The sequence below is a fragment of the Dichotomopilus funicola genome (assembly GCF_033296635.1).
Source record: "Dichotomopilus funicola strain CBS 141.50 unplaced genomic scaffold C8A04scaffold_40, whole genome shotgun sequence".
NCBI classification, from domain to species: Eukaryota; Fungi; Ascomycota; class Sordariomycetes; order Sordariales; family Chaetomiaceae; genus Dichotomopilus; species Dichotomopilus funicola.
The window spans coordinates 98,728-123,466 of NW_026944061.1; the positions used below are offsets into that span (position 1 = coordinate 98,728).

At 55.1% G+C, this 24,739-nt stretch overlaps 6 protein-coding genes across 6 annotated transcripts; 3 read left to right on the forward strand and 3 right to left on the reverse strand.

Annotated features, from left to right (window-relative positions):
• Positions 1–1,395: 1,395 nt before the first annotated feature.
• C8A04DRAFT_29546 (Spt20 family-domain-containing protein) lies at positions 1,396–4,708 on the reverse strand (the record flags this gene model as incomplete). Its single annotated transcript, XM_062781047.1, has 2 exons — positions 1,396–4,256; positions 4,336–4,708. The coding sequence occupies 2 exons, from the start codon at positions 4,706–4,708 to the stop codon at positions 1,396–1,398; spliced, it is 3,234 nt and encodes a 1,077-aa protein (XP_062636151.1).
• Positions 4,709–5,930: 1,222 nt separating this feature from the next.
• C8A04DRAFT_12919 (uncharacterized protein) lies at positions 5,931–7,331 on the reverse strand (the record flags this gene model as incomplete). Its single annotated transcript, XM_062777511.1, has 3 exons — positions 5,931–6,348; positions 6,420–6,610; positions 6,681–7,331. 3 exons carry the CDS (start codon positions 7,329–7,331, stop codon positions 5,931–5,933), a joined length of 1,260 nt encoding a protein of 419 aa, XP_062636152.1.
• Positions 7,332–8,125: 794 nt separating this feature from the next.
• On the forward strand, positions 8,126–9,960 carry C8A04DRAFT_12900 (nucleotide-diphospho-sugar transferase; the record flags this gene model as incomplete). Its single annotated transcript, XM_062777503.1, has 3 exons — positions 8,126–8,306; positions 8,397–9,755; positions 9,848–9,960. 3 exons carry the CDS (start codon positions 8,126–8,128, stop codon positions 9,958–9,960), a joined length of 1,653 nt encoding a protein of 550 aa, XP_062636153.1.
• Positions 9,961–15,348: 5,388 nt separating this feature from the next.
• C8A04DRAFT_12931 (uncharacterized protein) lies at positions 15,349–16,516 on the forward strand (the record flags this gene model as incomplete). Its single annotated transcript, XM_062777520.1, has 3 exons — positions 15,349–16,190; positions 16,238–16,239; positions 16,305–16,516. The coding sequence occupies 3 exons, from the start codon at positions 15,349–15,351 to the stop codon at positions 16,514–16,516; spliced, it is 1,056 nt and encodes a 351-aa protein (XP_062636154.1).
• Positions 16,517–19,327: 2,811 nt separating this feature from the next.
• Positions 19,328–22,056, forward strand: C8A04DRAFT_37999 (uncharacterized protein; the record flags this gene model as incomplete). Its single annotated transcript, XM_062784076.1, has 12 exons — positions 19,328–19,436; positions 19,640–19,840; positions 19,871–19,893; positions 19,924–20,061; positions 20,104–20,321; positions 20,352–20,457; positions 20,494–20,671; positions 20,702–20,850; positions 20,884–20,983; positions 21,017–21,174; positions 21,205–21,365; positions 21,402–22,056. 12 exons carry the CDS (start codon positions 19,328–19,330, stop codon positions 22,054–22,056), a joined length of 2,196 nt encoding a protein of 731 aa, XP_062636155.1.
• Positions 22,057–22,663: 607 nt separating this feature from the next.
• Positions 22,664–24,213, reverse strand: C8A04DRAFT_38000 (mitochondrial carrier domain-containing protein; the record flags this gene model as incomplete). The annotated part of the gene is made up of 7 exons (XM_062784077.1): positions 22,664–22,750; positions 22,824–23,078; positions 23,157–23,334; positions 23,427–23,674; positions 23,784–23,825; positions 23,995–24,032; positions 24,150–24,213. 7 exons carry the CDS (start codon positions 24,211–24,213, stop codon positions 22,664–22,666), a joined length of 912 nt encoding a protein of 303 aa, XP_062636156.1.
• Positions 24,214–24,739: the final 526 nt, after the last annotated feature.

Genomic DNA, 24,739 nt, shown 5'->3' on the forward strand with positions numbered 1-24,739 from the left:
GATCCGTTGCGGAGGCTAGCTCGTGCTACACGAGAACGATCGTTCGGGCGGTGGTGAGGGAGTGTTGGTGGCCGGTTTGATGCGAGTCGTTTTTGTCGCGTGTCGTCGACGATGCGATGCCGGCAGGTTGATAACGTCAACTGGCAGACGGCGCAGCTTGCATGCGGCAAGCGGCAAAGCCGGAAAATCTGAGACGGCCTGGGTGGTTAATAAATCCCACGCCCAACGGAAAAAAGGCGAGGGAAAAAGTTGGTGTAGATATGTAAGCACACACAGAAAATTGATGACAAACACAAAGATGAAAAAGAGGTCTGGTTGAGTTGAAAATAAAATGACAACGCGAGACCATGAAGACGGGAGCTCGATCGATGGCCCGGCAGATCCCAGGGGGAAATGGAGGTGTTAGGCACGCAGCGGAAGCTTGGCCGATTCCGTCATGCTTTGGCCGCAGCCTGCGAGACAGGGTCCACCAAATTGGACAACGCTCGTGACTCGTCACGTGGATCCACCGTCGTCAACCACATCATGCCTGACCACGCCGAGTTATCAACACAGGTTTGAAGAGCATGTTCATGTTCTTTCAGGACACGAGAAATTGTAAACTCTAGTGTAATTCTCAAATAACCGTATTACCTGACCTAGCCCACCCAGCCCGGCCCAGCGCTGATCATAAGACCCCATGACCCGAAAAGCTCAGATGATATGAATACAAGCAAAGAGCAAAGAAGAACCCGTGGCTGCACCCCGTTACCAGTCGTTTCCCCCGTGAAACAAGCCAATGCCACCACACCCACAGTTCACTACCATCCCCTACTACCTCCCTCGCAAGAACCGACCAAACCCGGGAACTCAGGGTATATGTAGGTGCCCAGCAAACAAAATCAGGATGAGAAGCCGGAGAGAAGAAAGCTTGGAACGCAGAGAAGAAACCTTGGAAACACAAGGTGAGGAATGAAAAGCAGAATAACTCCAAGCAAGCAAGCAGCCAGCCAAGCAAGCCAGCCAACCGAAAACCATTTCACGTGCCGCAGTAGAAGTTGCACCCCAACCAACCCAAAACCCACCGTGCAATATATGTTACAGACGAAAAGAGAAAGTTGGAAAAAAAACAGAGTGAGATAAAACGTCGACCCGTATCCGTTCCATTTGATGCCATTCAATTCATCACCGTCGCTTTCTTTCGTCTGATTCCCTTCTCCCCATCTCTGCCCTCACTGTGCCCCAAAAGCACCCGCTGCTTCAACACCCTCTCCCTCCCGAAATAAAAATAAAAATGAAAAGCTAAAAAGCAAGGGATGAAGCTAAAAGTAGTCGACTCCCAACCAACTCCCAGCGCCAGACGGGGACATGCCCACACCCACCCCCCGCCCAAAAAAGAGTTAACTCCATGATATCTTACCCGCCCCCGTTCATCTGCTGTTGCTGCTGTTGCTGTTGAAACGCAGCCATCGCCTGTGCCTGCGCAGCCTGGGCCTGGGCTTGGGCCTGGGCCTGGGCCTGGGCGCTCATCTGCCCACGGTTCTGTAATTGCTGGAGCACGTGATTGTGGGCTTGAGTTGCGCAGTGCTTCCTGAACTCCGCGAGCTGGTCCTCTGGGATTTGCCCCCCGTTGAAACGGGCGCTTAAGGCGGGGAGGTTCTTGGTAATGAGCGCTTGGGTGATATTGCGGATTTGGTTTTGCACTTGAGGGGTTCTGAACGAGGCGAGTTGGGCTTGCTGCTGTTGATGCTGCTGCTGCTGCTGTTGCTGCGCCAGCGCCGCCGCCTGTTGCTGCTGGTTCGACTGGGCGTGGTGTTGCTGCTGCTGCTGCTGTTGTTGCTGCTGCTGCTGCTGCTGCTGCTGCTGCTGCGCGGCGTGTTGTTGCATCTGGATCTGCTGCATCGCTTGCATTTGAGCCGGTGTCAGGTTGCCCATAGCCATCATGTTTTGGCCGCGGGCTACAGCGGCTTGTTGAGCAGCGAGGAACTGCCTCTGAGCAACGGCCTGTTGTGCCGGGTTCATCTGGCCCATCTGTTGCTGCAAGTTGTTCAACTGTTGGCTGTATTGCGCGGCTAGTTGCGCTTGGGAAGGCTGGTTCATCATCTGGCCGTTTCTTTGCTGCTGTAGCATCATCTGCTGCTGCTGTTGTTGCTGAAGCAAACGCTGCTGGGCCAGTGGGTGCTGTACTGGTACGCCGTTCATCATGCCATTTTGCTGCATCTGAAGCATCTGCTGTTGCTGCAAGAAACGTTGCTGTTGGGCAATATGAGCGGCGCTGAGCCCGACACCGGGAACTTGCATCATCCCTTGGGGCGTCATGATCATCTGCTGCCCAAGTTGCGCTGCCGACATCATGTTAGGTGGCGGGCTGGCCTGGGTCATGCGTGGAGTGGGCACCATCTGGGGCCGCGAGATGGGTGTGGCGTGGGGCATGTTAGGCGTGGCACTCGGCATTCTAGGCGTGCCGACATGGCTCTGCTGGCTACCGCGCGCCGACATATTGGGAGCCATGGGCGCGGCCATCGGGTGGTTCTGAACCACCGATGACGGCCGTGCTGGGCTCCCGGCTTGTCCGAGATTCGAGTTGGAGTGCTGCATAGCGACGCCAGCCATGCCCATCGGAGAAGATGCTGCGTGCGGCGTGTTCTGGCGGATAATGGGCGAGGATACTTGCGGCTGTGAGACTTGGGGAAACCGTGCTTGCGCCTGAGACAAGTTGACGGGCATCCCGCTGGTCATGCCTGCCGGTAAAGGACTGTGCTGCACGGGGTGGGCATGAGGAGTGCCCATGGCCGAGGTAACCGCGTTCTGCTGAGCCTGAGCCTGAGCCTGAGCCTGGGCTTGAGCCTGAGCTTGAGCCTGAGCCTGAGCTTGAGCTTGAGCTTGAGCCTGGGCTTGGGCTTGCGCGTGTGCTTGTGCCTGAGCCTGGGCAACCTGGGCGGCTTGAGCTTGGGCAGCCTGATTCTGAGCGGCTTGTTGCTGGGCAGCCTGGGCCTGGGCCTGAGCCTGGGCTTGCGCCCGCCTCTGTTGCTCTTGCCTCTGCTGTTGCTCACGGGCGGCCTGTTCCTTCCGTTGGCGCTCTTCGGCTTGCCTGGCCGCCAGCACAGCAGCCTCCTGCTGCTGTTGCTGAAGCTGTTTTTGTTGCTGGAGCTTCCGTTCGTTCTCAGCCTGCTTAATCTTTTCAAGCTCCTTCTTTTCGGCGTGCTCCCGCTTGATATCAGCAATGAGCTTGAATCGCTCGAACCTCGGTTCCCAAACAGACGCGCCACCCTGGCCGTCCCCATCGGCACCGTTGCCGGCAGCTTGAGAACCGGCCAGCTTGGACGATAGGCGCTCGTCGAGTGTAAGCATGAACCGTTCTTGGCCAGCGGCCTGTGCCTCGTCGGCGGCCATCTCGGCCACAGTCCGTTTCCGCGTTTTGGGCTCGGGCGGCTTCTGGGAGTGATCGGGGTGTTTTTGCCGTTCAAGTAGCGCTATCGTTTCCTCAAAGGTCTTGGTCGGCTCGAGATCTAGCACTGGCACGGTTGCGAGCAGAATCTGTCCCTCTGCCTCGTAGATATTGCTCGAGTCGAGCTCCATCCTCTCCCGTTTTTGCCTCTTTGGAGGTGGCGGCATGCTCGCAGCGGTGGGCGTCGGGGGAACCGCAGCGTGGGGTGTTGGCGGAGGAACGGTTCCATCGGCGCGGGTGGCATCCGCTGACCCACGAGGCGTGTTGGCCTTGATAGCGAGATCGGTTTGCAGAGTTTGCTGGGTAGGCTGCAGGACAATGGTGATGATCTTGGGCTTTGCGGCCTCTTTCCCTTTTTGCCCACCCGCGGGAGGAGCACTGAGGCCTGCAATGTTCTCCTTGTCTTTCTCTTCGGACGTCTTCTCCGCGGCGGGCGCTGGGGAGCCGTTTGCCGGCAGGTTTTCCTTGGGGTAGGGGACATAAGGCGACGGCGTGACGTATTGGTTGTAGTTATGCACCGAGAAGGGGAGGGCCTTGTTTGGAGCCGACGCGGGTCTGGCAACATCCCGAGCCTGGGCGACGGATTTATGGTCATGAACCTGAACAATCAAACAGCCGTTGTAGAAGGGCACCCCCCATTGTGTGAAGTATTCGAGGAGGTCGTGTGGTATGGTTCGAGTTTTAAGGTGTTCTATGAATATCCGCATTGGCGAATGATATTGAAACATGCCTTCTTGTTTGTCGAAGCGGAAGTGTGTCGGGTAGAGGTGTACAATCAAGGATGGGGGGTTTCCGGCAAATTTCTTGAGAATCCATTGGGAGGTAACCACTGTGTTGTTCGATGAGTATTAGTTAGACCTTCGTGATGAAAGAAAGCGCACTATCACCACCAACAGGGCAAAACGAACCATATGGTTGGGGATCTGTCGCAGCAGCGGGGACTGAAGCATCAGGAGCAATGCTAGCTGATCTGAGACCGGCACTCCGCTGCCCTCTCCCTAATACCGGGCCAGACACGGAACCCAGCCCATCTCTCCGTTGGCGATTCTGGGGACGGGCGGTTGTCGGTGTTGGTGTCGCGCCATTGGTGATTGTTGGGGGGTTAGAAGGCTGGCGGGGTATCGCGCTCGCTCCTGAGGCGGAAGCGCGCTTAGCGGACATGGAGGGCGATGGTGATAAGCGCGCGTTGGTAATGCCGTTGGTCTGGATACCAGGGGGGATGGGACGCTTGATTTTTGTCGCGGCCGGCGTCGCCGGGGACGCGACGGCAGTGGGCGCCATTCAGTCTGGGCCAGCTGCCGCCGAGGGCAGCAGCGGGAGAGGGGAGAGGCCGAGATGAGGCGATGTAGCGACGCACAAGGAGGCGTGGACAGCGCGAACGTTTTGATGCCGATTTGGATAGAAGTCGGCGGGGCCGAGCGCGATTCCTAAGCACAGGAGACCGAATAGGGAGTTGGTGGATTTCAAAGTAACTCGTTATTGTAGGTATGGTGGAGACTCTTAAAGGATTCGGGGTTCGCAGGGTCGTGCTTTTCGTCGCGGTCGCTGTGGTCGTCGAATGCGGTCGTCGGGGTCGTTAAAAGTCGATTTGATGAGGTTGACGGGCGGACGGATCGCGGTCGTTGTTCGGGAGGCGTGTGTGCCAAGGCCCGAAAGCAGCGCAAGGAGAGACGACGAGCGTTGTTCTTTGCGCCCAGGTATCGATGCGCCCGATTGAATCTGGCTGTCGGTCGGTGGTGCAACTTAGGGCAAATGAATCGCAGTGGAATCAATTGCCTCTTTGAAGGTGCAGCAAGTTTTCAAATGGGCATCGACTGCAGCGCGGCCTCCGACGCGATGATGGACTGTCGTGGTTGGCGCCGGCCGTTGTCTGCTGTCGCTGGATGACGGTCCGCTGGCTCTCTTTGTGTGGGGTGTTCTTCGGCCGATCTGATCCCTGTCAATGGTGCTGCAGTGGTTGACTTGAATGATTACACTTTTGGGAAGGCTTGGCAAGTGAGCCGCATCACGTGCACTGGCATTGGGAACTGTGCCGCTTGAATGTGTGAGAAGAGAAAAGGAGAAAGATTGCCGACACCGATTTATTTATTTATGATGGGAATTGACAGTGATTAGGTGTTCCATAATGGGTACTTTAGGTAATGCGCAAGGCAGAGAACGGACATGTTGGTGCTAAGGTTCAGTCAAGGCGGCCTCAACTGACCATGGAAACCCTAACCCACAACTAGACACTGGGTGTCGGGAGGTTGACAGCAACAAGTACTATGTAGGCTCTTGCGCATTTGGGGATCTCAAACCTCGAAGGTGGTCACTAATATCTTACGCAGACATCGAACTCATACAGCAAAATATCAAAGTAACCACATCTTAGGGGGAATCAAATCATCACCACAAAATATCCGTCCTGTCGTAAATCTTCGCATCATACCGTTCCAGCCAGCCACCCCTCAGCGTCCATTTCCCGCATCCAGCGTCCATCTCCTTCACTCCTTACCCATTTCCTTCACTCCTTACCCAAGATGCGACGAGCCCAATCATCCTGAACCCGCGTCCCATCGACAACCACCACACCTCGGCCTCGGCCGACACGGTCCTCTCGGTGCCACCAAACTTCGCCGGTTTTCTCCTTGCCAGGCTTCTCGGCTTCAGACTCGCTGTCGGCCAGTCCGCCGTGCCCGCTCTCGGCGCCGACCACGAGGACGATTTCGTGGCGCAGCCAGGTTTGCAGGCTGGTAACCGTGCTGCCGTTGTCGCCGGACAGCGATTCTTGCAGGTACACGAAGTCAGGTTGGATGTGGCGCAGGATGTGCGAGTGACCGTTGGAGGAGGTGAAGGTCAGAACCTGGCTGTCCTTTTCAACGAGAGCTTGGGCCTGGGCGTAGATGGCGTTGTAGGCGGGATCCGAAGTTGACGGGGTGATTCTACCAGCAAGTTAATTCGATGTCCCCTTTTCAATGCAATGCATCAAGCCAAACGTAGAGGGATAACATACTGAGGGCTCCGCGCCTCCTCGGACGCCTGGGCCTGAGCGTGATCAATGTTGGAAAACGAAGAGCTCAGCGACGGCGGGGGCAGGTTGCTGCTGGCGTCCACATTGGTGTCCTTGAGGTTCGGTGCGTAGATGAGCACGTAGATCTTGGTCGTGGAAAAGTCCAATTGTCGGGGAATGTGGGATAGGATGGACTGCGATGATGCCAATTAGCATATAATCTGGGGATGAGACGACAAGTAATGGCTGGCTTTTGCAACTTACCGCATGCTCGTGGAACCCATCGGCATCAATCTCGTCCAGACGGTTGTCCGCCGACACAACGATGGCCACCTTCTTCCGGCGCTTGTTGGTCTTGTCGGTGTTGTTACCGCTGTTACCAGCGCTCGGCTTGCCACTTGGCGACGGCTCGACCACCCTATCCTGCTTAGCGTCCGCCTCCTCAGACCAAGTCTCGTGGTCTGCATACGCTGTCTTGTCCTCTTCTCGGATAGCCGCCAACGCACTCCCCACAGCGGCACCCGCAGCCGTCACCCCAGCAGCCACGGTCCTCTTAGCGCTGTCAAAGAACTGCTGCGGGCTCGGCGTACGGCGCAATGCCGCCCAGCCGGAACTCGACGACTCGACGGGCACCTGAGCGCCAGCCGCAAAGCCAGCAGCATCGCGGGCGGTAGTAGTGGTGTCGGCAACACCCTCCCTGGATACGCCGTAGGGGGGGTTGTCGCCGTAGTCGGCGTTGTCGTAGTCAAGATCCTGATAGACGGCAGGCTGGTCGACATCCTCATGCTCATCGTCCCCGCGCTGGCTCCAGACCCAGGCCGCGACGCCGACGGTGGCCACCGTCACGGTCACGACAAGGGGAACCCAATGACCCCATACCCCGCGACGGCGGGACGACTCATACTGCGGCGACATTGGCGGCACAGCGATGGATCATTGCGCTGCCCGTCGACAAGTGGGAGAGCGGTCGCTTTTTGCTGTTTCAGCCCGGTTGTTGTTGTTTTGTTTTCGTTGTCTTAGAGCTGTGTAGGTATTCGCGAGTTGTTATCAACAGGGGGCGCAAGTCGAATCGGCGGCGCCAATCTTTTCTCGTCGCAAAGGAGAGAGAAGAAAGAGCTGAGTTGTTCAGACTCTCAGAATCGTGTGGCTGGTGTAGGTGTGGGCTGCTGCTTTCGATGGCTGGGGATCGGGGTGTTGATCCCCCCGGCAGCGCTGCAGGTGGACGAGCCGAGCTCCATTTCCCGGTCCAAAACCGAGGCTGGTGGTTGGCCGGGCGAAGAAAACAAGAGGTGCAGCTGATGCCAAGGAACCTGAAATCCTGTGTAAATGTGGCAGGGGAGCAGGGAGCAGGGATAGCCGACCTGAGGCTGGAGCGTCCCATTCGACTGAGGTCAAAACACATGCGGTCTTGGCGGTGCAGCGGTATAACCCTAACCCTCTACCTTCCCCCAACGACATGTGGGGAATACCATACCATTCCTGGGAGAATGCTTTCAGTGACTCAATCTCGAAAATCACAGGTGGATGCGATTCTCATCGAGCAACCACATCAAACTACGATTAGCAGCACCAATTCTGCTGTAAATCAGCCCTGGTTTGATCAGTCACCCCGTATTCAAGTGTATGAACGGAATCAGCTTTTTCTTCCTGTTCGCATCTCCTAAACCCACTCACTTTCATCGATTGCGGGGCATTTTTGGTCTTTCACGATGCCACATGCTGTCAATATCGCGACGCCGGGCCTGCAAGCTTTAATCTTGTGTGGCCCAGGTAGCTCGTTCCCAACATTCACGGCAAATCCCGATGAGAATCCTAAGGCTCTTCTCCCCATCGCCAACCGGCCCATGGTCTGGTATCCTCTCGAGTTTTGTTACCGCGCAGGGATAACAAGTGAGTGACCAAGGCGTCCCTTGAGCGGGGTTGAAAAGGGGTTTTTTATTCTTGCCTCAAAGACGGCCCATGTCTGACTCTTTTTCATAGACATCACATTAGTTTGCCCTCCATCAGCCTCGGAGGCTATCACCACCGCCCTCAAGACAAACCCCTTTCTCACTAGTCTACCATTCCCACGGCCTGACCTCTTAGCACCCAAGGACTTGGACCAAAACACAGGGACCGCCGAAATTCTCCGTCTTCCCGAACTACAGTCTGTTGTCACGTCCGACTTTGTGGTGCTCCCATGTGACCTAGTCTGCGAATTGGGCGCGGACAAGCTACTCCAAGCATGGATGGTCAAGTCAGCCAGCCTTGAGGACCTGGTGGGTGACTCCAGCTCACAGGGTACGCGGAGTGGCGGGCTTGGTGTCTACTACCAAACCAAGACGGCCACGCCTATCAAGGGGGAAGAGACGGACTTTGTTGCAACAATCCCCCTCTCGACAAATTCGCTCCTTGCGCCAAATACCTCCCTTTTTTCCGACCTGGCCAAGGTAGTATACACAATGCCAACGGACTCACGGAAGGATCTCATTTCGGAGAAGAAGGGCTTCCCCATCCGTACGGGGCTTCTTCGCCAACATCCCCGTGTACGGATGCTCTCCACCCACCGCGATGCTCACATCTATATCTTCCCCCATTGGGTCATGCAGTTTGTCAAGGAGAACGAGCGCCTCGAAACTATCGGCGAGGATATCGTTGGGTGGTGGGTGAAAGCTAGCTGGCAGAAAGGTCTTTCCACCAAGCTCGGGCTAGACGGTATCCTCCAACGGCCTGCTAGTGGGAGCGCCGGTGGTCAGTCCAGCCCGAATGGGCCGAACCCCTCCACCGACGCCCCAAACCAAGCCGTCTCGACCCGGAGCGACATCACTGGCAGCAGCAACAACAGCGATGATGGCGAAGAGAATGAGAGCCGTTTACGAGGGGAACGGGAAGCCCCCATCCCACCAATGCTGGCTTACATCCACCCGACTACCCCTGATGCCCCCCTCATCCGCCGCGTCGACACTGCTCAGCTCCTCCTTCAAATATCCCTCCAACTTGCCAAGCTCCCCTCTCTCGAAGAAACCGGTGCCGAGTACCCAGCCTCGCCCTTCGCGCACGCCCGGAAAGTAGCCTACCCAGAGGGCGTCAAGTCGCGCACTACGATCACTAAGGCAGACAGCCTGGTGGCCGACAACGTGACGGTGCAAGAGAAGACATCCATCAAGGAGAGTGTGGTAGGCGCGAACTGCCAGATCGGCGAGGGCGCCAAACTGAGCCAATGCTTGCTCATGGACGGGGTTGTCGTTGGGCGTAATTGCAAGCTGACCAAGTGTATTTTGGGCAAGCGCAGTGAAGTGGGCGATGGGTGTACTCTGACGGAGTGTGAAGTGCAGGAAAATTTACTAGTTGAGGCCAAAAGTGAGTCGTTTTTCATTTTCTTACTTCTACCCGAACTACAACGTGTGCCCATCCAACGAATACACATACTAACATCATCATAAAATTCACAGCCGAGGCTAAGGAAGAGAAATTCATGTCATCCTCTGGCCTGGAGGCAACGGAACAAGAGCTAGACGCATTCGGAGACGACGGAGACGATGGTGGAAACGATTCCGATGAGTAGACTAATTTAGAATCGTCGAACAGCCGGTTAGCTAGCGAGCAAGTCAACCATTCAAGTTGCTTGCTTGCTTGACCTAATCGCCTGTGTCGTCTAGTTCGGGCCCGAACCTAACCTGGTCGCGTCCGATTCGATCTGATCTGATCTGGGGCTTGGTTTGAACCCTAGCCTTGATCCCATCCAAAATAAACTAAAACTCAATGCCAAAACAACACGAGAAACTATTGTTAGACTGTTCTGGGAATCTGAAACAGACTCGGCCCGCCCCGGAATCATGTGGCGAACCGAAGAGTATTCACCTGCGTCAAACACAATGCTTCAGCCCCAGCTCGGACCGGCCTCAAAGTGCAGAAAAAAAGTTTAGAACAAAAGAAGACCAGATTGTTTGCATGGAATGCGGCTCTCTGGCCGTTTCAGCATCGTTTAGCTGGTGCTGCGCCTCGCGGCCCCTGAGGCTGTGAACCTCTCCCGTAGCTATTCTATTCTAACCACGCCCGGAAGACTCGTGCATGAGAACTGCAGCCCACAACAACGAATGCATCGAGATCATATGCGGGTAGGGGTAACATCGGTATGTATGTACATGTACGTCAACAAGTAACTACTGTATGCACGGAAACGCAGTCCGGTTACAGCCACCATAACCCACCTAGACGACACGATCTAGACACCAAAATTAGAATCTCTTTCTCTATTTTTCCCCTTTCCTTTTGTTCTGCTTTCTATTTTTTTTGCTCGAGGGCGCGGAGCGGGGATTCTCGTCCCTCCGCGGCCATCCCTCAGCTAATCTTATCCACCCTCCGAGAACTACACCCGAACGGATGCTTTTGATCCGAGAGCACACCCGCCCCGCATCCGGCTCTCACCCTTCTTTATCCCATCCCCAGCAAACGTCACGGCCATAATGGGAACTAGTGACTAGCAGTATCTAGTGTAGTAGGGTAGGTAGGGCAGTAGGGAACTCAGCCGGTCTCCGAGCCCGAGCCCCACGCGCACCTCTCTCCACGATCCGAGGCCGGGACCGCCGGATCAAGCCTTCACCTTTCCCGTCTCTGAACCGTCCCGGTTTATCATGTGTGTGGCGATGTGGATCCGACCCGGTAGGTTAGGTCTGTCAGTTTGTGTTTCCCGGTGTCCCCATAGTTTGTGTATGTGTGGGTGTGAACAGTCAAAGGGTCGAAGGGTCGAAGGCTCCAAGCCGTCGGACGACGCACCCCGTCCTCGCCATTGGTTCCCCTGGGTGTAGGCAGGTTCCCGAAATGGGAAAGAAGGGGGGGGAAGCAAGCAAACTCACTCGGGCATCAAAGTTTACGGTCCTGCCCGTGTGTTTCCTGTGGCGTTGGGGGCCAGTTGCGGTGCGGTGCGCCACCTTGCGAACTATGATCTCACGCATGATTGATGGTTTGAGCGGGTGTGTCTATGTATGGTCTCATATTGCTTTTCTCTATTCCTGTTTTACCACGTGGTTGCTATGCGGGTAGGGGGCGTGGAAACGAGACGAAGCAGGTGGGTTGGTTGGGGTAGATGTTTTTTTTTGTTTTGCTTTTTTTTCAACCCTGTGCATATTGGGGTTTGGTTGCTAAAATGGGAAAGAATTCTCCGCGACCATCTTGGGTGATTTGGGGGCTGCGTTGCGCTGTGCTTCATGGATGTATGAAAACGAAAAAAAAAGAGCCAGACCGTTGATATTCCAAGTTTCCATAGGAAGGCTGCGTTTTTTGTAAACGCATCTACGTTACCCTCTAAGCCATCGCCACATCTGCCCCGTATCCAGACGATGAGCGGGAAATAGACGCCGACTCCCACGATACGGAAGAGGACCCCAAAAGGGTTTTCCAACCTCCAGTGTAACGTAACAGGCTAGTTGTGGGCGATAACGGTCCAACGACAAGGGTCGACCGGGTTACTCTCTTTGTTAGTCCCCGCGGCGAGTTTGTTAGTAGGTATCCGAGGGTAAGGTCAACGGGCCGAGATGTCTCGAAGGCAGCGGCTTCTTTGACTTGCAGGGGGGGGGGGTATGTTGCGCATCGGGTTGGCGCGCCACAGAATGTGGATCATCGTTGTTCTTTCCCAGCTCACGGCACGCTCGCTGTTGCGTGTCGATGTAAGCGTTAAAGATGTCCACTATGCAGTCACTCGTAGCCGCAAGTACACCAGACCGCTTCTTCTTCTTCTCTAGCAGACCCCCGAAATCGGTCGCCCGGAAGGACAGAACAGCGTTGTCCGTCGTCACTCATGTCAGTGAGCGCGCTGCGTAAGTGGGCCCGAGGGGTTATGTAGAAAGAAATATGACGGGAAACAAAATTCAACTGTGTGAGCGGCAATGGGCGGTGGTCGATACCACTATTCGGGGGATGATCTGCCTTTCGTGCCACCACGTGGACAATTCCCGCCAGGTTTGCATTTTGGTCCTGTCTTTTGTCTCGTCCACTGCCAAAGAAAACGGGAGGGGTGGCACCGAAAGTCGAAACCTGCCGTGCTTCCGACAGTTCGTCGATAACGGTCGAACTACAAGCGTTGAGCCAGTCGAAAACGGCGCGACACTGTGTGGGAGACTCCCGCAGGCAGATGAGGTTGCACAACGGCGCCTATTCGAGGGCGATGCGGGCCTTCCGCAGTTTGATCAACAGTGTTTGGGCGTTTGCCTTTTACATCGGAGCCGTTGAGATTTTGGGGGAAGCCCACCACACTTTGTGGGTAGCTTGCAAGAAAATTTTCGGATGGCGCACTCTACCCTCTTCCCGTTTCACCCCTTGTCACTCATTCAGTGGCTTGTCTGCTGCCGGGACGCTGTCACTGTCGTCAGGTTGTCCGGTCGGGACCGAGTTCAGGTCATGAGAGGAGCGGCGGTGAAGACAGGGCTCGGGTTGTGGGGGCGGGCAGATCAGAGGATCTCGGCGCCGGCCCGCCCACCGAGCTGCCCGTGAGAAACAGATCGCTACACTGCATGAGCAGCCCACCTAGGGGACTAGAAAGTTTGGGTTCGATGGCGGAGATTTGCAGAGTGTTTGTGGCAGACCTGCGGGCCATTCACAGGTTTTTGCGAAGAAAAAGTGGTTGGTCGCCTTGACTACCACCACAGTAGGCGAAACGAAGCGTCGAAGCGTCGAATCATCGGGCCGTGGCTATCGCCGATGCGTCCTGGGCACCCCAAAGCCCAATCCCCAGTCTAGGTTGTTGCGTTAGCGGGAGAGCTGGCGCACGCATGAATTGGTCTTGAAAAGTAGAAAAAAATGACGAGCACTTCCTCAGGGTCTTGAAATCAACTGTGGGAGCCGATACGCCCTATCGGATTCACTACCGAAGCCGGGCTCGATGCTTACCATTGGGCGCATTGGGCGCATTTCGGGTCAACATCTTGGCGAAGTTGGCCATGCTTTCCCATGTCCATGGATGCAATGCAAGAATGGGCGAGGATACGGAACGCGGTCGACTCGATGAAAAACCTAACCCGGTGGCATAAAGTGATTGTCGAAAATTTGTGCGCGAACTATTCTATTCTGTGTGAGCCTACCTTCAGTGTCATCCCCAGCGGCGAGTAAGGCCAGCCCAAAATGTCTTGGGGAGTCTTCTCTTTTTCGATACTAATGATAGTATATGTACTTGTAAAGCTCATGGGAATCCTCCGACGGCAGATTGGTTCTAATCTTAGGTACCTACCCCATCTTTGTAGAGACCTGGGTACCTTACCTTCTGTTGTATGGATGATGTCTGGACTGAAAAGAGGAATATCCCGGGAGACGGGAGTTTGCTTCAAACTGATGCGTTTGCGCCCGGTTTGAGCGTTGACAGTGGCTCCTAGCTTGTCCGGTCCGTCGCCGAGGGGTGGTGATGGGCGGGGTAGTTGCGAATCGGTGCTGAAAACGCCACGTCGGGGGTTTCCCGTGGGGAGAACCTCGATTATCAGTCTTCATTCTTGAGCCGCATGGAGAACAGTGTCGAGAGTGTCCGACGTTGAGTTAAGGTTGGTACCTCGTACCACGAACGACGCGCTGACTGGCCGCCTTTTGTTAGCGGAAACAGTGGGCCTGTCACGCAACCCGGCTTTGGACCGGGATGTGGGTGGATCGTTCTCACCAAGAAGGAAGAAGTCACCCGACCAGGCTGAACGGCGCCTTACCGTACCGGGAAACACACCCTCAAACTGACAAAGGAAATCGAGTCTTGGGGAGTCCCTGAGTCGATCAGCCCGTCCATCGGATCTCGCATCTCCCCGGTTTTTTTCCCCCCCGAACTCAGCAGCGTCGAGCCTCTTGCCGTTTCTGCCGTGCCCCACAATGTAGGCAAACCTGAGGTACATCGTCGACGTGTTAACCGGTTTCTCAGCCACCGTCCAATGCCAAGCCCGATGCTTCTCGCACGACTGAGCGGCAAACAGAGCGGGAGCGGATCTGGAGGGACACCCCAGCCAACACCATCGGCCAACTTGGGATCTCGTGAGTGGTCACGCTCCCATTCCCCGCGTATTTTTTACGAATTTGATGGCGAAGACAAGCTGTACTCTAACTAGTTAAATCGTATGATCTTCATTTTGGCAGATTCGGAGCATTAAAAACACAAAACACACTAGGCTATTGTTTATTGAGAGACACATTTTTAAGTTGCCCACTCTGGCCATGCTGATTCTCAAGATATTTGTCAAAGCTCGTGCATCGACACGGGTAAAAAAAGACGAGGCTTCCATCAAGATTTCGCAGACCATGCAGTATGCCACCGTCGGCAGCTTTCTCGTACGGTACCGAGAACAACTTCTCGAGGCCGCCCCATTCGAAGGAAAAAAGTAGGCGTTGAGGGCGGCCAGGGCTAACCAAGAGCCTTCGACCTCTCCGGTTTGCCCTCGACTGCAGCAGCTTGATTGGTTGCCCGATTTAGGCCATTCTGAGACGGGGCACACCACCTCAGCCTTCATGGATGTTTGGTGCCCCAAACGGCCTTGTTCTCATGTACCAAGCCCATTTGTCTGGCTCCCGGTTGGTTCCTGCGTGGGCGGTGCTGCTGCAACCGCAGCCAGGGACAGGGTTGAGATGCACCCACGATTGCCGTAGCACCCCCGCACGGCCGTTTTTCTCCCATGCTGGTTCGGAGATCTCGAAGACGACCTTTATGATGTCTGTATGAGGCTTGTGGGGCACGCCCCGGGAGGAGATCGTTTTGGAGCCCCTCTGTCCGTAAGCCGAGCCTCGACGTTGGCCAGTTCCGCATATATTGATGCCCCTCACCCCCCCTTGAGAGCCACGTTGTCTCTCACAAGTTCACAAACACCGCCTTGTTGAGCCGTTTTGATGCATCTTGTCGACGTTTCTCTCTTTGACTAATTCATGAAACTCACCAAATCCGGTCCTCCTACGCTCGGCCCTTACTCAACTCTAGACACTACGCATTCGAAACAAGATGGAGCTCCCAGAGATGTCGGTCTTGGATATGTCCTTGGAGTTTGCGAATGACCCGGACTTTGACTTCAACGGCCAGCCTTTGGGGTGGCCGACGGGAAGTGTAAGCGGCTCCTCGTACGCTTCATCCAGCTTCGGCCCTCACACGCCTAATTCCGGGCGCTCGACCCCTCACTTCTCGGGCTCCTTCGACTACGGCTCCTCCTTCGTATCCGTCGAGCCTGTCTCCTATGATGCAGCGGCCCCCCCTTCCCCTACCGTGCCAACATACTTCCACCCAAACACGAAGAGCACCCGTGCTTCCGACCTCATCTTCCCCGCCTGTACGGTCCCAGGTCCTTGGGGCGGCGTCAACATGGTCGCACAGCCCTTCGGCAGCTGCTCCAGTCAGATCATGCCTTCGCAGCCGATCATGGAGTACAGCTTTCCTTCCCAACAAATGGTCCCTCACCCTTACTTGCCGTCTCCGGCAGCTCTCAGCCAGCAGCAGCACAGCATCTCTGGACCAACACACTGGACCTATCCGGACAGCCCTATCAGCTTTGGGCAACAGTCCCCCGTCACAAGGCCGGTTGAGGCTATGCGGACTTCGAAGCGAGGCTCTCCGGAACAACCGATGACACCGAGATCCCCTCACATGGTGGAAACAAAGGGAGTTCCCAAGACCGAGACATCGACAAAGCCCAAACGAGAGAAGAAGCGCCGTGTGGCCGCTGAGGTTGACGAGGACGAAGCCGACCTTGCTGTGGACGCTGTCGAGCCGGCCAGTACCTTCAAGTGCCCCATCGAGGGATGCAACAACCGGTACCGGAGAACCGAACACATGAAGCGGCATATCCAGAGGTAAGAGCCCCCCCTTTTTCTACCCCAAACCCTAAGCATGGGCCTAGGGGTTAACTTCGTTCTCCAGCCTGCACGGCCGTGCCCGCTATCCCTGTGATTGGTGTGCCCACGTAGCCAACCGCTTCGACAATCTCGTCGCCCACGTCCGCCTGCACGCCCTGCCACGGAAGAAGCAGGGGTCCAAACCACGGGTAGAATTCTACGAAGGCGCCGTGATCCAGCATGCCGAAATGGTCAAGAAGCAGCAGCGACGCGGTGGGAAAAAGGGACGGGATGGCGCCGTCATCAAAGCTTCGGTGCGGAAGCACCATACTCCGACTTTTTGAGTTTTCTTTTTCCCATCAAAGTCTACGTCAAACGGGGGGGGTTGGGATACACGGGGCTACGCTACTACTACTGCACATGCGGCACTGGGACTCTTATCAACCAACAGACACACTCGCGCTCACGCGCCACGATTATGATGTTTTGATGAGTATGGATGGAAGGGGGGAAAACATGTGGAACGTTGCTGGGTATTGTTAATAATGTACGTTTTTCCAAAACCGGATCGGGAATTTGGATGGATGGATGTCCCAGGATCCGAACGGATGGGAATAAAACGGGGTGAGGGGGGCTGATTGGGAGCAGGAATGGGTCGGTTCTGGGCTTGGGATATTGGCGTACTTGATATCACTGGGAGGCTTTCTGGTTTTGCAACATTTACGACAACTAAGATCTGGCGGTGGGATCCCCTCACGGGGCTGGAATTATGGGAAGAGACTCGACACGGAGTTTTGTTGGTGTTTGTACATTATGACTTCCTCGACTACTTTACCAAAATTTGTCTGGAACAAACAGAATCTCATTTCATCTTTGTCTTGACAATTACTTTGCTTCCAAGATTTTGGAATACCAGGCGGCTCGAGGGCGGCTCACACTCCCCCAGATTTCTGATATTATCATCCCCCCTCTCTCAAAACCAATAGCCGCAAGCCGTTCATTGTTGCTTGTCACTGTGGGGCGGTGGCAATAGGAGGCTCGGGACAAACAAGCCATGCGCATGGAGAGATAGATGTCTCGGCCCAAATACCGCTGCCCATAACCATCCTTGTCCTTGCCATGAGGGGCAGCAAGACAACGCAAAAGTTCCCGAGAGAGATCTTGCAGCTGGACTCGTTGTGTCTTGGGAGAGAGCTATTCTTGGCTGACACAAGCCAACGAACGAACGTTGGGGAATCGAGGAGGAACCACACAGCAAATCCAGCTTTTGCTGGTCCAAGCCACACCTCACACGCAGCCTTCCCGCCTTCCTCTCTCTGTTTCTTTCCCTCTGTCCGGAAGTGCGAGTCGTCCCCTTTACCCCTCCCAGGGTTAATTGACGATGACGACGATGAAGTGACGTGCATCCGGACAAGTACATAAGCCGCGATCCCCCCAGTAAACATAGCAAACCGGCCAGCTTCTGGGATAAGGCCAGTTGCACCATTGCAACAGACGCAAACAAAAAGAAGAGAATCCACTTCCGCCACGACCTACAACAATGCCTATCTGTTCTCACAACCAATATCCCACGACACAATGATGATACGATGGGTGCGGCAAACGGCAAATGACTCGATGATTGCAAGTAGGCAAACATGAGAAGGAAAGACGAGACGGACGACCAAATGTCAAGAATCAAGGAAAGTTGAGGCTCCGAAGGGGGAAGGGGGCCATGTCGACGGAGCTGCGACGCAATGCGATACGCTTGCTTGAAAGTTGGCGGACAAACCGAATTACCGATTATAGTAAGGCGACGGTGAGATTGTGATGGATGAGATGGATGGATGAGTGGTGATGGCTCTTCCACAGTTTGGCTGGTCAAGAAGACCTGGAGCTTTCGGCCCTAGAACCCTGGAATCCGGTCAATTGGAGAGGGGAAAGTGGTGAGCAGAATGTTGATTGATGGCGGCTTGGCGGGTGAAGTAAGCCCCTGATCCCGGCTTCCACACCACCACCCTTGGCGGGGTATCAAAGAAAACGAAGTCGAGAACGGCTCATCCGGCCAACTAGTGGAATTACGTATTGGTAGTCTTGGGGACTCGGGTGTCCGGACCCGAGAAGCTTTTGACACAAGAGAGAGCCCTTTGCCGACTGGTGATTTTGGTCGGACGATCGTGATGGCTTGATTCTGGAGTTGAGGTGGGGCAGATGGGTTTTTGTCTCTGGCGGAAGCCCGGAGGGGCCGCATTGGTGGTAAAACGGGAAATAGACTCCAAACAACGGGCGGCTCTCTGCCGGATGATGCGGATGGCAGTTTGACGGAGGTGTTGCTCCACACGATCTCATCCTTCCGTCGTCATGCCGTGGTGCGTTTGTTTGCTTCAAAAGATCGTTTCTAGACGCAGGATCACCCATCGATCGAGTTAATTCCGATCCACCGACCCCGCACTCCTCGTGGGCAAGGGAAACCGGCCCCTCGAAGCCGGAAAGAATGCCCATTGACAGTGATGGGGATTTTGGCCGGAAAAAAGTGACGAGTTTGAAAATGTGACGGAGGTTTGCGATTGGGGCGACGACAAGGGGAGGACGGCTGGTCCTCAAGTTGACGGCTATGGTCGGTTGAGCCAGCCCGACTGACCGACCATGGACAATTCAAAAACGGTCACCGCGGTGTGATTAAAACCGGGTCATGCCTCCAAGATGACCCTTGAAGGTTTGCATTATGCGAATCTGATTCGTCGGGTTAGTCATCTATCGGGGATCCAACTCGAGACAAGTGCCAGTTGCAGTCGACTGCAGTGAGCGTGTGAGCTTCGCACCTTCGCGACTTGTGCTTGGTGGGTCCCATGTATCATCACCCACTTTCCCTTTTTGGTGCATCTATCAACGAGCGGGAAGCAAGCACTTCACATCTCGCAGAGGTGACTTCAACACCACAGCTCACAAACTCTTTGCCTGTCAGAGCTAGAATTTGCCTGGTTGCCGCTACCATGGATCTGGGTTTGACGCTTCTCTGCATCGATCTCGCAGCCAACCGATGCGGCAGTCAGCGTTGCACCACATTCAAACTCGCATTTACCCCACCATTTTCGATTTAGTATTATTCTTCTTCGTGCGGCAATCAACAGAAGTGCACCACCACATCACCACCACCATTACTGCAGTCGCCACTGATGGGAAGCAACTTCGCAGATTTGCCATCATACCAGGACGCCACGGCACGGCCGGACTGGCTAGAGCTCGTCGCGCCATGGCTACCCCTCCGAGACTACCCGCGCTTATGTCTCGTGTCGAGGCGCTTCTATGGCCAGTTCGCACCGAGGCTGTGGAATGATCCATTGGGAATGGTGTGCCGAATACATCCGGACTGCGGCTAGTTGTCCCTATTTTCTTACTTACATGTTTCCCTTTCCCGTTCCTTTTTCATTTACCCCCTATCTTGTATCTATCACATGCCCCGTCTGACTCCCGCGAATGTCTTGTAGACCATGTGTGGCTTTCCCGATTTGTGAGACGTTGCCCTCACTTCACAGTGGCAACGCGCAGTGGTCTCGTCCGGTCCTTTGATACAAGAAACTTCTTCCCTTGTATCGATGACGGGGTTTCGCGGTACACCGGGGCCAGCGGAGCTGCTTCGTTTCCTGATGTGCTGTCGTCCATCGCACATATCTTCCCACGGTTGAGATGTGTTTTGTTGGATGGCGATGCGTATGCAGTGCCTTTACCTTGGGCGCGGAAAGTACCCCTCGAAGAGATACCGTCCTTCGAGCCGCCGATGCTTTTGAGCCTTGCGCGATCTCATGGCGTGTTGCCGACGTCTTTCTTGTCCAGCCCGTATTTGAAGAGCTTGCTGTACCTGGACATTTCTAATATGCCTGGTTCGCTGAAGTATGCTCTCAGCCAGGGGGTACTGAGCCCGGCCAACCTACCCAGCTTGCGTGTGTTGAAGGCCCGAGGTCGGGAGATGGATAACTACACGGCCACTCTGCTCTTCAAAGCCTTCTGGGAACAAATGTGGAGCGTGGACCTGAGCGGGAACAAGCTCACGGACGAGATCCTCGATACTATGCACCAGTTCTCCTTCCCCTCCGAGACGTCCAGGGCAGATCACTCCGCGGTCGAGGGCAAGTTGTCGTTTTCTCCAAATGGTACTCCGCTGTTCGGGCAGTTCTGTGTTATTCAGGAATCAGACTGGAGCGGTACCTTCAGTCACCCTCACAGACATGTCGCCGACGCCCCATCGTATACCATCCGCGCTGAAGACGGCGCTCACTCTATCGCCACGCCCCGCCTGAACGGTCGCGTTAAAATACGCCTCGACTCCGCTGACTCTATCAAGGCCTTGGTATCTGGTAGCGTAGGCTCTCATACGCCCCGATTGGATTCCGTGAAAAGTTTAGATATCTGCCGCGGCCACCAAGGTATCACTCACCTCTATCTCAACGGTAACAACATATCTGCCGCTGGGCTCGCCCGGATCATCCGATCATCTCCCGGCCAGCTGCAACGCCTTGAATGTGACTCAATGTCTTTCAAACTACCCGAAGGCGCTCCGCCGTCCTGGCTCTCCAAGGCGAGTATGTCCGGCACGCTGGGATGGGCCCACACCTTTCGGCCAGTGTTTTCGTCCAACCTCCAGATGCTACGAATTCACCACTCGTTTGTCACGCGGGTGCTGTCTCTCGAACTCGAGGGTGTGCCACCGCTAGCGGCTGCTTGGTTGGCCGAGACCCAGCTACTCCCGAGGGCCGACATTGCGTATCCCGAAGTGTTTGTGCCGGACATGAATCCTCGGATACAGTCGCTTGTCTTGACGCGGATTCCGAGGTGTTCAACTGGGCCATTGATTGAGAGGTTGATAGCCTTCTTAAAGCTTGCATCCATGCAGGAGCGGGCGATACAGGACATCGGGAGTGATAGCCGGCATGCCCCAATGACACTTCTCGGGCTTCGGCATATCCGCCTCGAGTTTGAACCGGACTTTCGAGACGAGTTGCAGTCTGTGTCTGACCTCGTGAAGGTGGATTTTGATGCTGCGGCTCGGATGGAGGACGATAGTAATGGCTTTAGTTTCTTTGGGAACTCGGGCTGGTCGTCTTCACCGTCCGCTGTGGCGGGGCCATCTAGGCCAACACAGACCGCAGAGAATGCTGTTCCCTCTCCGCCTGATTTACACAATACCCCCGAAACACAACCCACAACTGAGACAGGGTTGGAGCCAGAACCAGAAGTAGTACCAGAGCCTAGCGACTTGCCCCAGCCGGCTGAAGTGAGCTTACCACGCCCTCCTTCCTACTATGCGGAAGCAACTATCCCAACAGCAACACGCACAAATCAACCTCTTCCCCATAGTCCCCACGAGAAGCATATCTGGAGTTGGAACGGCAACCGTCAGTCCACCCAGGTTTGGGCCGGGCCGTCAATCACCGCAATTCAAGGGGCCAGCAACCACCACGACATCAGTCTCAAACCAGCTATTCGGGAATACGCCTGGCTTCTACACACCCACCCTCACCTACACAGAGACCCCGTGCCCGCCTCGCCCTGTCACATCTCCGCCGGCGTCCTGCCTGGGGAACTCGTCTTCTCCGCCGCGTGGGAGAGTATTTTATGTCCTCCTGGGACTAGTCTCAAGGACCCCTCAACTCCTAACACCAACAAGACACCTTCTCGTCCAACTCCGACACGCGCCCAGCTAGTCGGCATGCGAGATGTTCTCGCGGAAATCAAGGCATATAGAAGGGAAACCAAAGCTGCTTCCGAGAGAGCTAGGCGGGAGGCTCGCGTTGCTGGGAAACAGGACGGTGAGGTGAAACTAGGCGCTCCGCATTTTCATTGGAGTGGAAAGCTAGAGGTAGAGATTCATGGGGGAGGATATGCTTCGGGGCGGTATTGGCGGTAGTGTTCGGTTTCCAGCGCCGATGCCTTACTTGGTTCACTCTTCATCACTTGTCAGTAAACATGAAAACATGTCTGGGAAGTAAGGGCAGGGGTTAGACGCGACCTATGCGAGAAGTAGGAGCGAAAGCTGTGAAGTTTTGTTTGGATTCGATACTTGAACGGAGATGGGATATATATAATGACACTCTATCTACTAACAACACGATCTAGCTCTCATGAAACGCATCGCCATGGAGTGGCGAGACCAAACAGGCTCCCTCGCTCGCTGATCATAGAGACATCATCACATGCCGCGCTTGGCTCACACCGAAAGCCATGAATAGCAAACCCGCAAGTAAGAGCCATCAAGAACCCGTCTTCTATCCATCCATTCACCCATCCCGCCGATCGTCCCTCACATTGGGAATTCTCCTTTTAGTATCCTTCCCCCCTTTACCAGCTAACGCCCAAAAACAAAGAATCCGACCCGACCGTTCCGGTCACTAGAGATATTGGCCCCTCCCTTCGTGCTGTATCGTACATAGACCCGCCGGGTCGGTTAACACAGACTTACAAACTCTGGCTGTTCATTTTATTGGTGCCACACGTCATCAACGGCTTCCCAGAGTTTATTTCTTGAAAGCCGTGTCGAACGCAGGGATCAATGTCTGCGCCAGCCAGAAGGAGAAGACGAGCTTGGGGCCGGTCATGAGGAGCTGAAGACATCAGACTGTCAGAGAAACTGTTTCTTCATATACCTTCGTGATGGATGGTGAAGGGATAACTCGCCTTAGGAACCAGACCCTTGAAGAAGGCCGTGGCACCTTCGTTCTTGGCCATGTTGCTGAGGATGCGGAAGCCGCTCTCCGGGTTTTCGAAGTTGCGGTTCTGGATGCGCGTCTTGATGACATCGAGCGGGGCCGAGACGACCAGCGAGGCCGACGCGCCGGCGATAGAGGCGACGAAGTTCTGGAACCATGTCGCCTTGTTGTAGTCCTGCAGGCCGAAGACGAACTCCTTGGCAAACGCAGATCCACCGAACAGCTAAGGACAAAGTTAGTTTGTGATACATTTTATGCCAAATCCCACTCGTAATCGGCAGTTGTTTAAGGGGTGCCGTACCGCGAAGGACCCGGGGGCGTTACGCGCCGCCGTCCAGCCCCAGCCACGGTATAGACCGAAACCTTCGTCCTTGATGATGGTGAAGACACCACGGCCACGGAAGGCCTCGGGGTTGGTTTGACGTTTGATCTTGAGCACGTCGAGCGGCAGGAGGACGATCTCACCGATGCCAATAAGACTGTAATCCAGTTAGTTAGCCCATGCCTCTTGCCCCGTCCCCAGTCCATAATCCTCCCCCCTCCCCCTAACAATATTTGTCTCAGCACTCACCTGCCCGCAGTCGAGTGCAAAATAGCCTTCCCGGTCTTCTTTCCAAAGGCGCCCTCAAAGTCCTTGCCGTAGTGGGTGGTGAGATAGTCACGGGCGACGGGTTGGCCGCCGTACTTGTACACGCGCTGCAGCACCTTGTATCCGGCGGCGTACCCAAGACCGGGGAAGAGCGAGACAAACTTGCGCGCGAACGGCGCACTAGCCTTGTCCTTGAAGATGACGGTGTTGAGTTGCGACGCGGAGCCGATCTAGTGAAAGTTGCGCAGGTACGGGCGTCAAGTCAGTTCCCACTTCCACTATGCGCCAGGGTAAAACGATAGGTCTCCTGAAGGAGAAGGCTCGTGGGAATATGCGCACCTTGCCCTCGTTGCTCATGAGCCGCTTCGCAATGGTATCAACCTGTGCGCCGCAGTCGTGTTAGCCGAAACACCCTTTCTCCGGTACCTCGTCACCATGCCGATCGTTCAAGACCAGAGCGAGAGATATGGTTCGTAATTGTCGTAGCCGTCACCGCCGTCGGTGTGATCGTCGTCGCCATGGAGACAGGTTCGGAGAAAAGAAAACGTACGGGGTGGAAAACTGCCAGCTCGGCGATACCGGCAGAACCTGCAACACGATATGGTATGTGAGCGAACAGGAATGACCAAATGTTTTCAACTAATCCCAATCCCAAACTTCACTGCCCCTTTACCCCAAGTGCAAGCTGCCTAGACAAGAACGTACCGGACCCCAACACACGCGCCAAGTTCGACTCCTTCTCTCGCGCTCCAGCCATGGGGGGAGACATCTTGTCGGGTATTAAAGGCGGAATTAGACGGGGGGAAAATAAAACTAATTCTGTAGATCTAGAGATGGAACGCCTACAGTAACACAACCGGCGGAAAGGATTCAATGAACCGCTAAGTAAAAGTAAGGTAACCACCGAGGCAAGAAAAAAGAGAAGTCTTTCAACTGTTCTGGGGTTTACAGCAGTAGAAATTATTCCGGCTTGGGGGGCTATGGAATTGGGTTTCCCCCCACCGCCCGCTTCACCCCAAAAAATTTCGATGCTCGCGAATCCTAGTGTAGCTCCGACAGCGGGGCATCCCTGGACCCTGGCGCAGTGAACCGGGTCCTTGTCAAGAACGGCCGGGAAGAAAAGCTTATCGCGTTATCAGCAACCTAGGGTCCAGGGGCCGAGGGCCGCTGGGGAATGGCGCCTGCGGCGGTTGTGGAAGCATTTGATCGATCCAATTGAGAGATATCAGACTCATCTCATCATCGGAAGAAAATTGAATGCGGGGATGGGACGAACTGTTTTTGCCCGCGCTCAC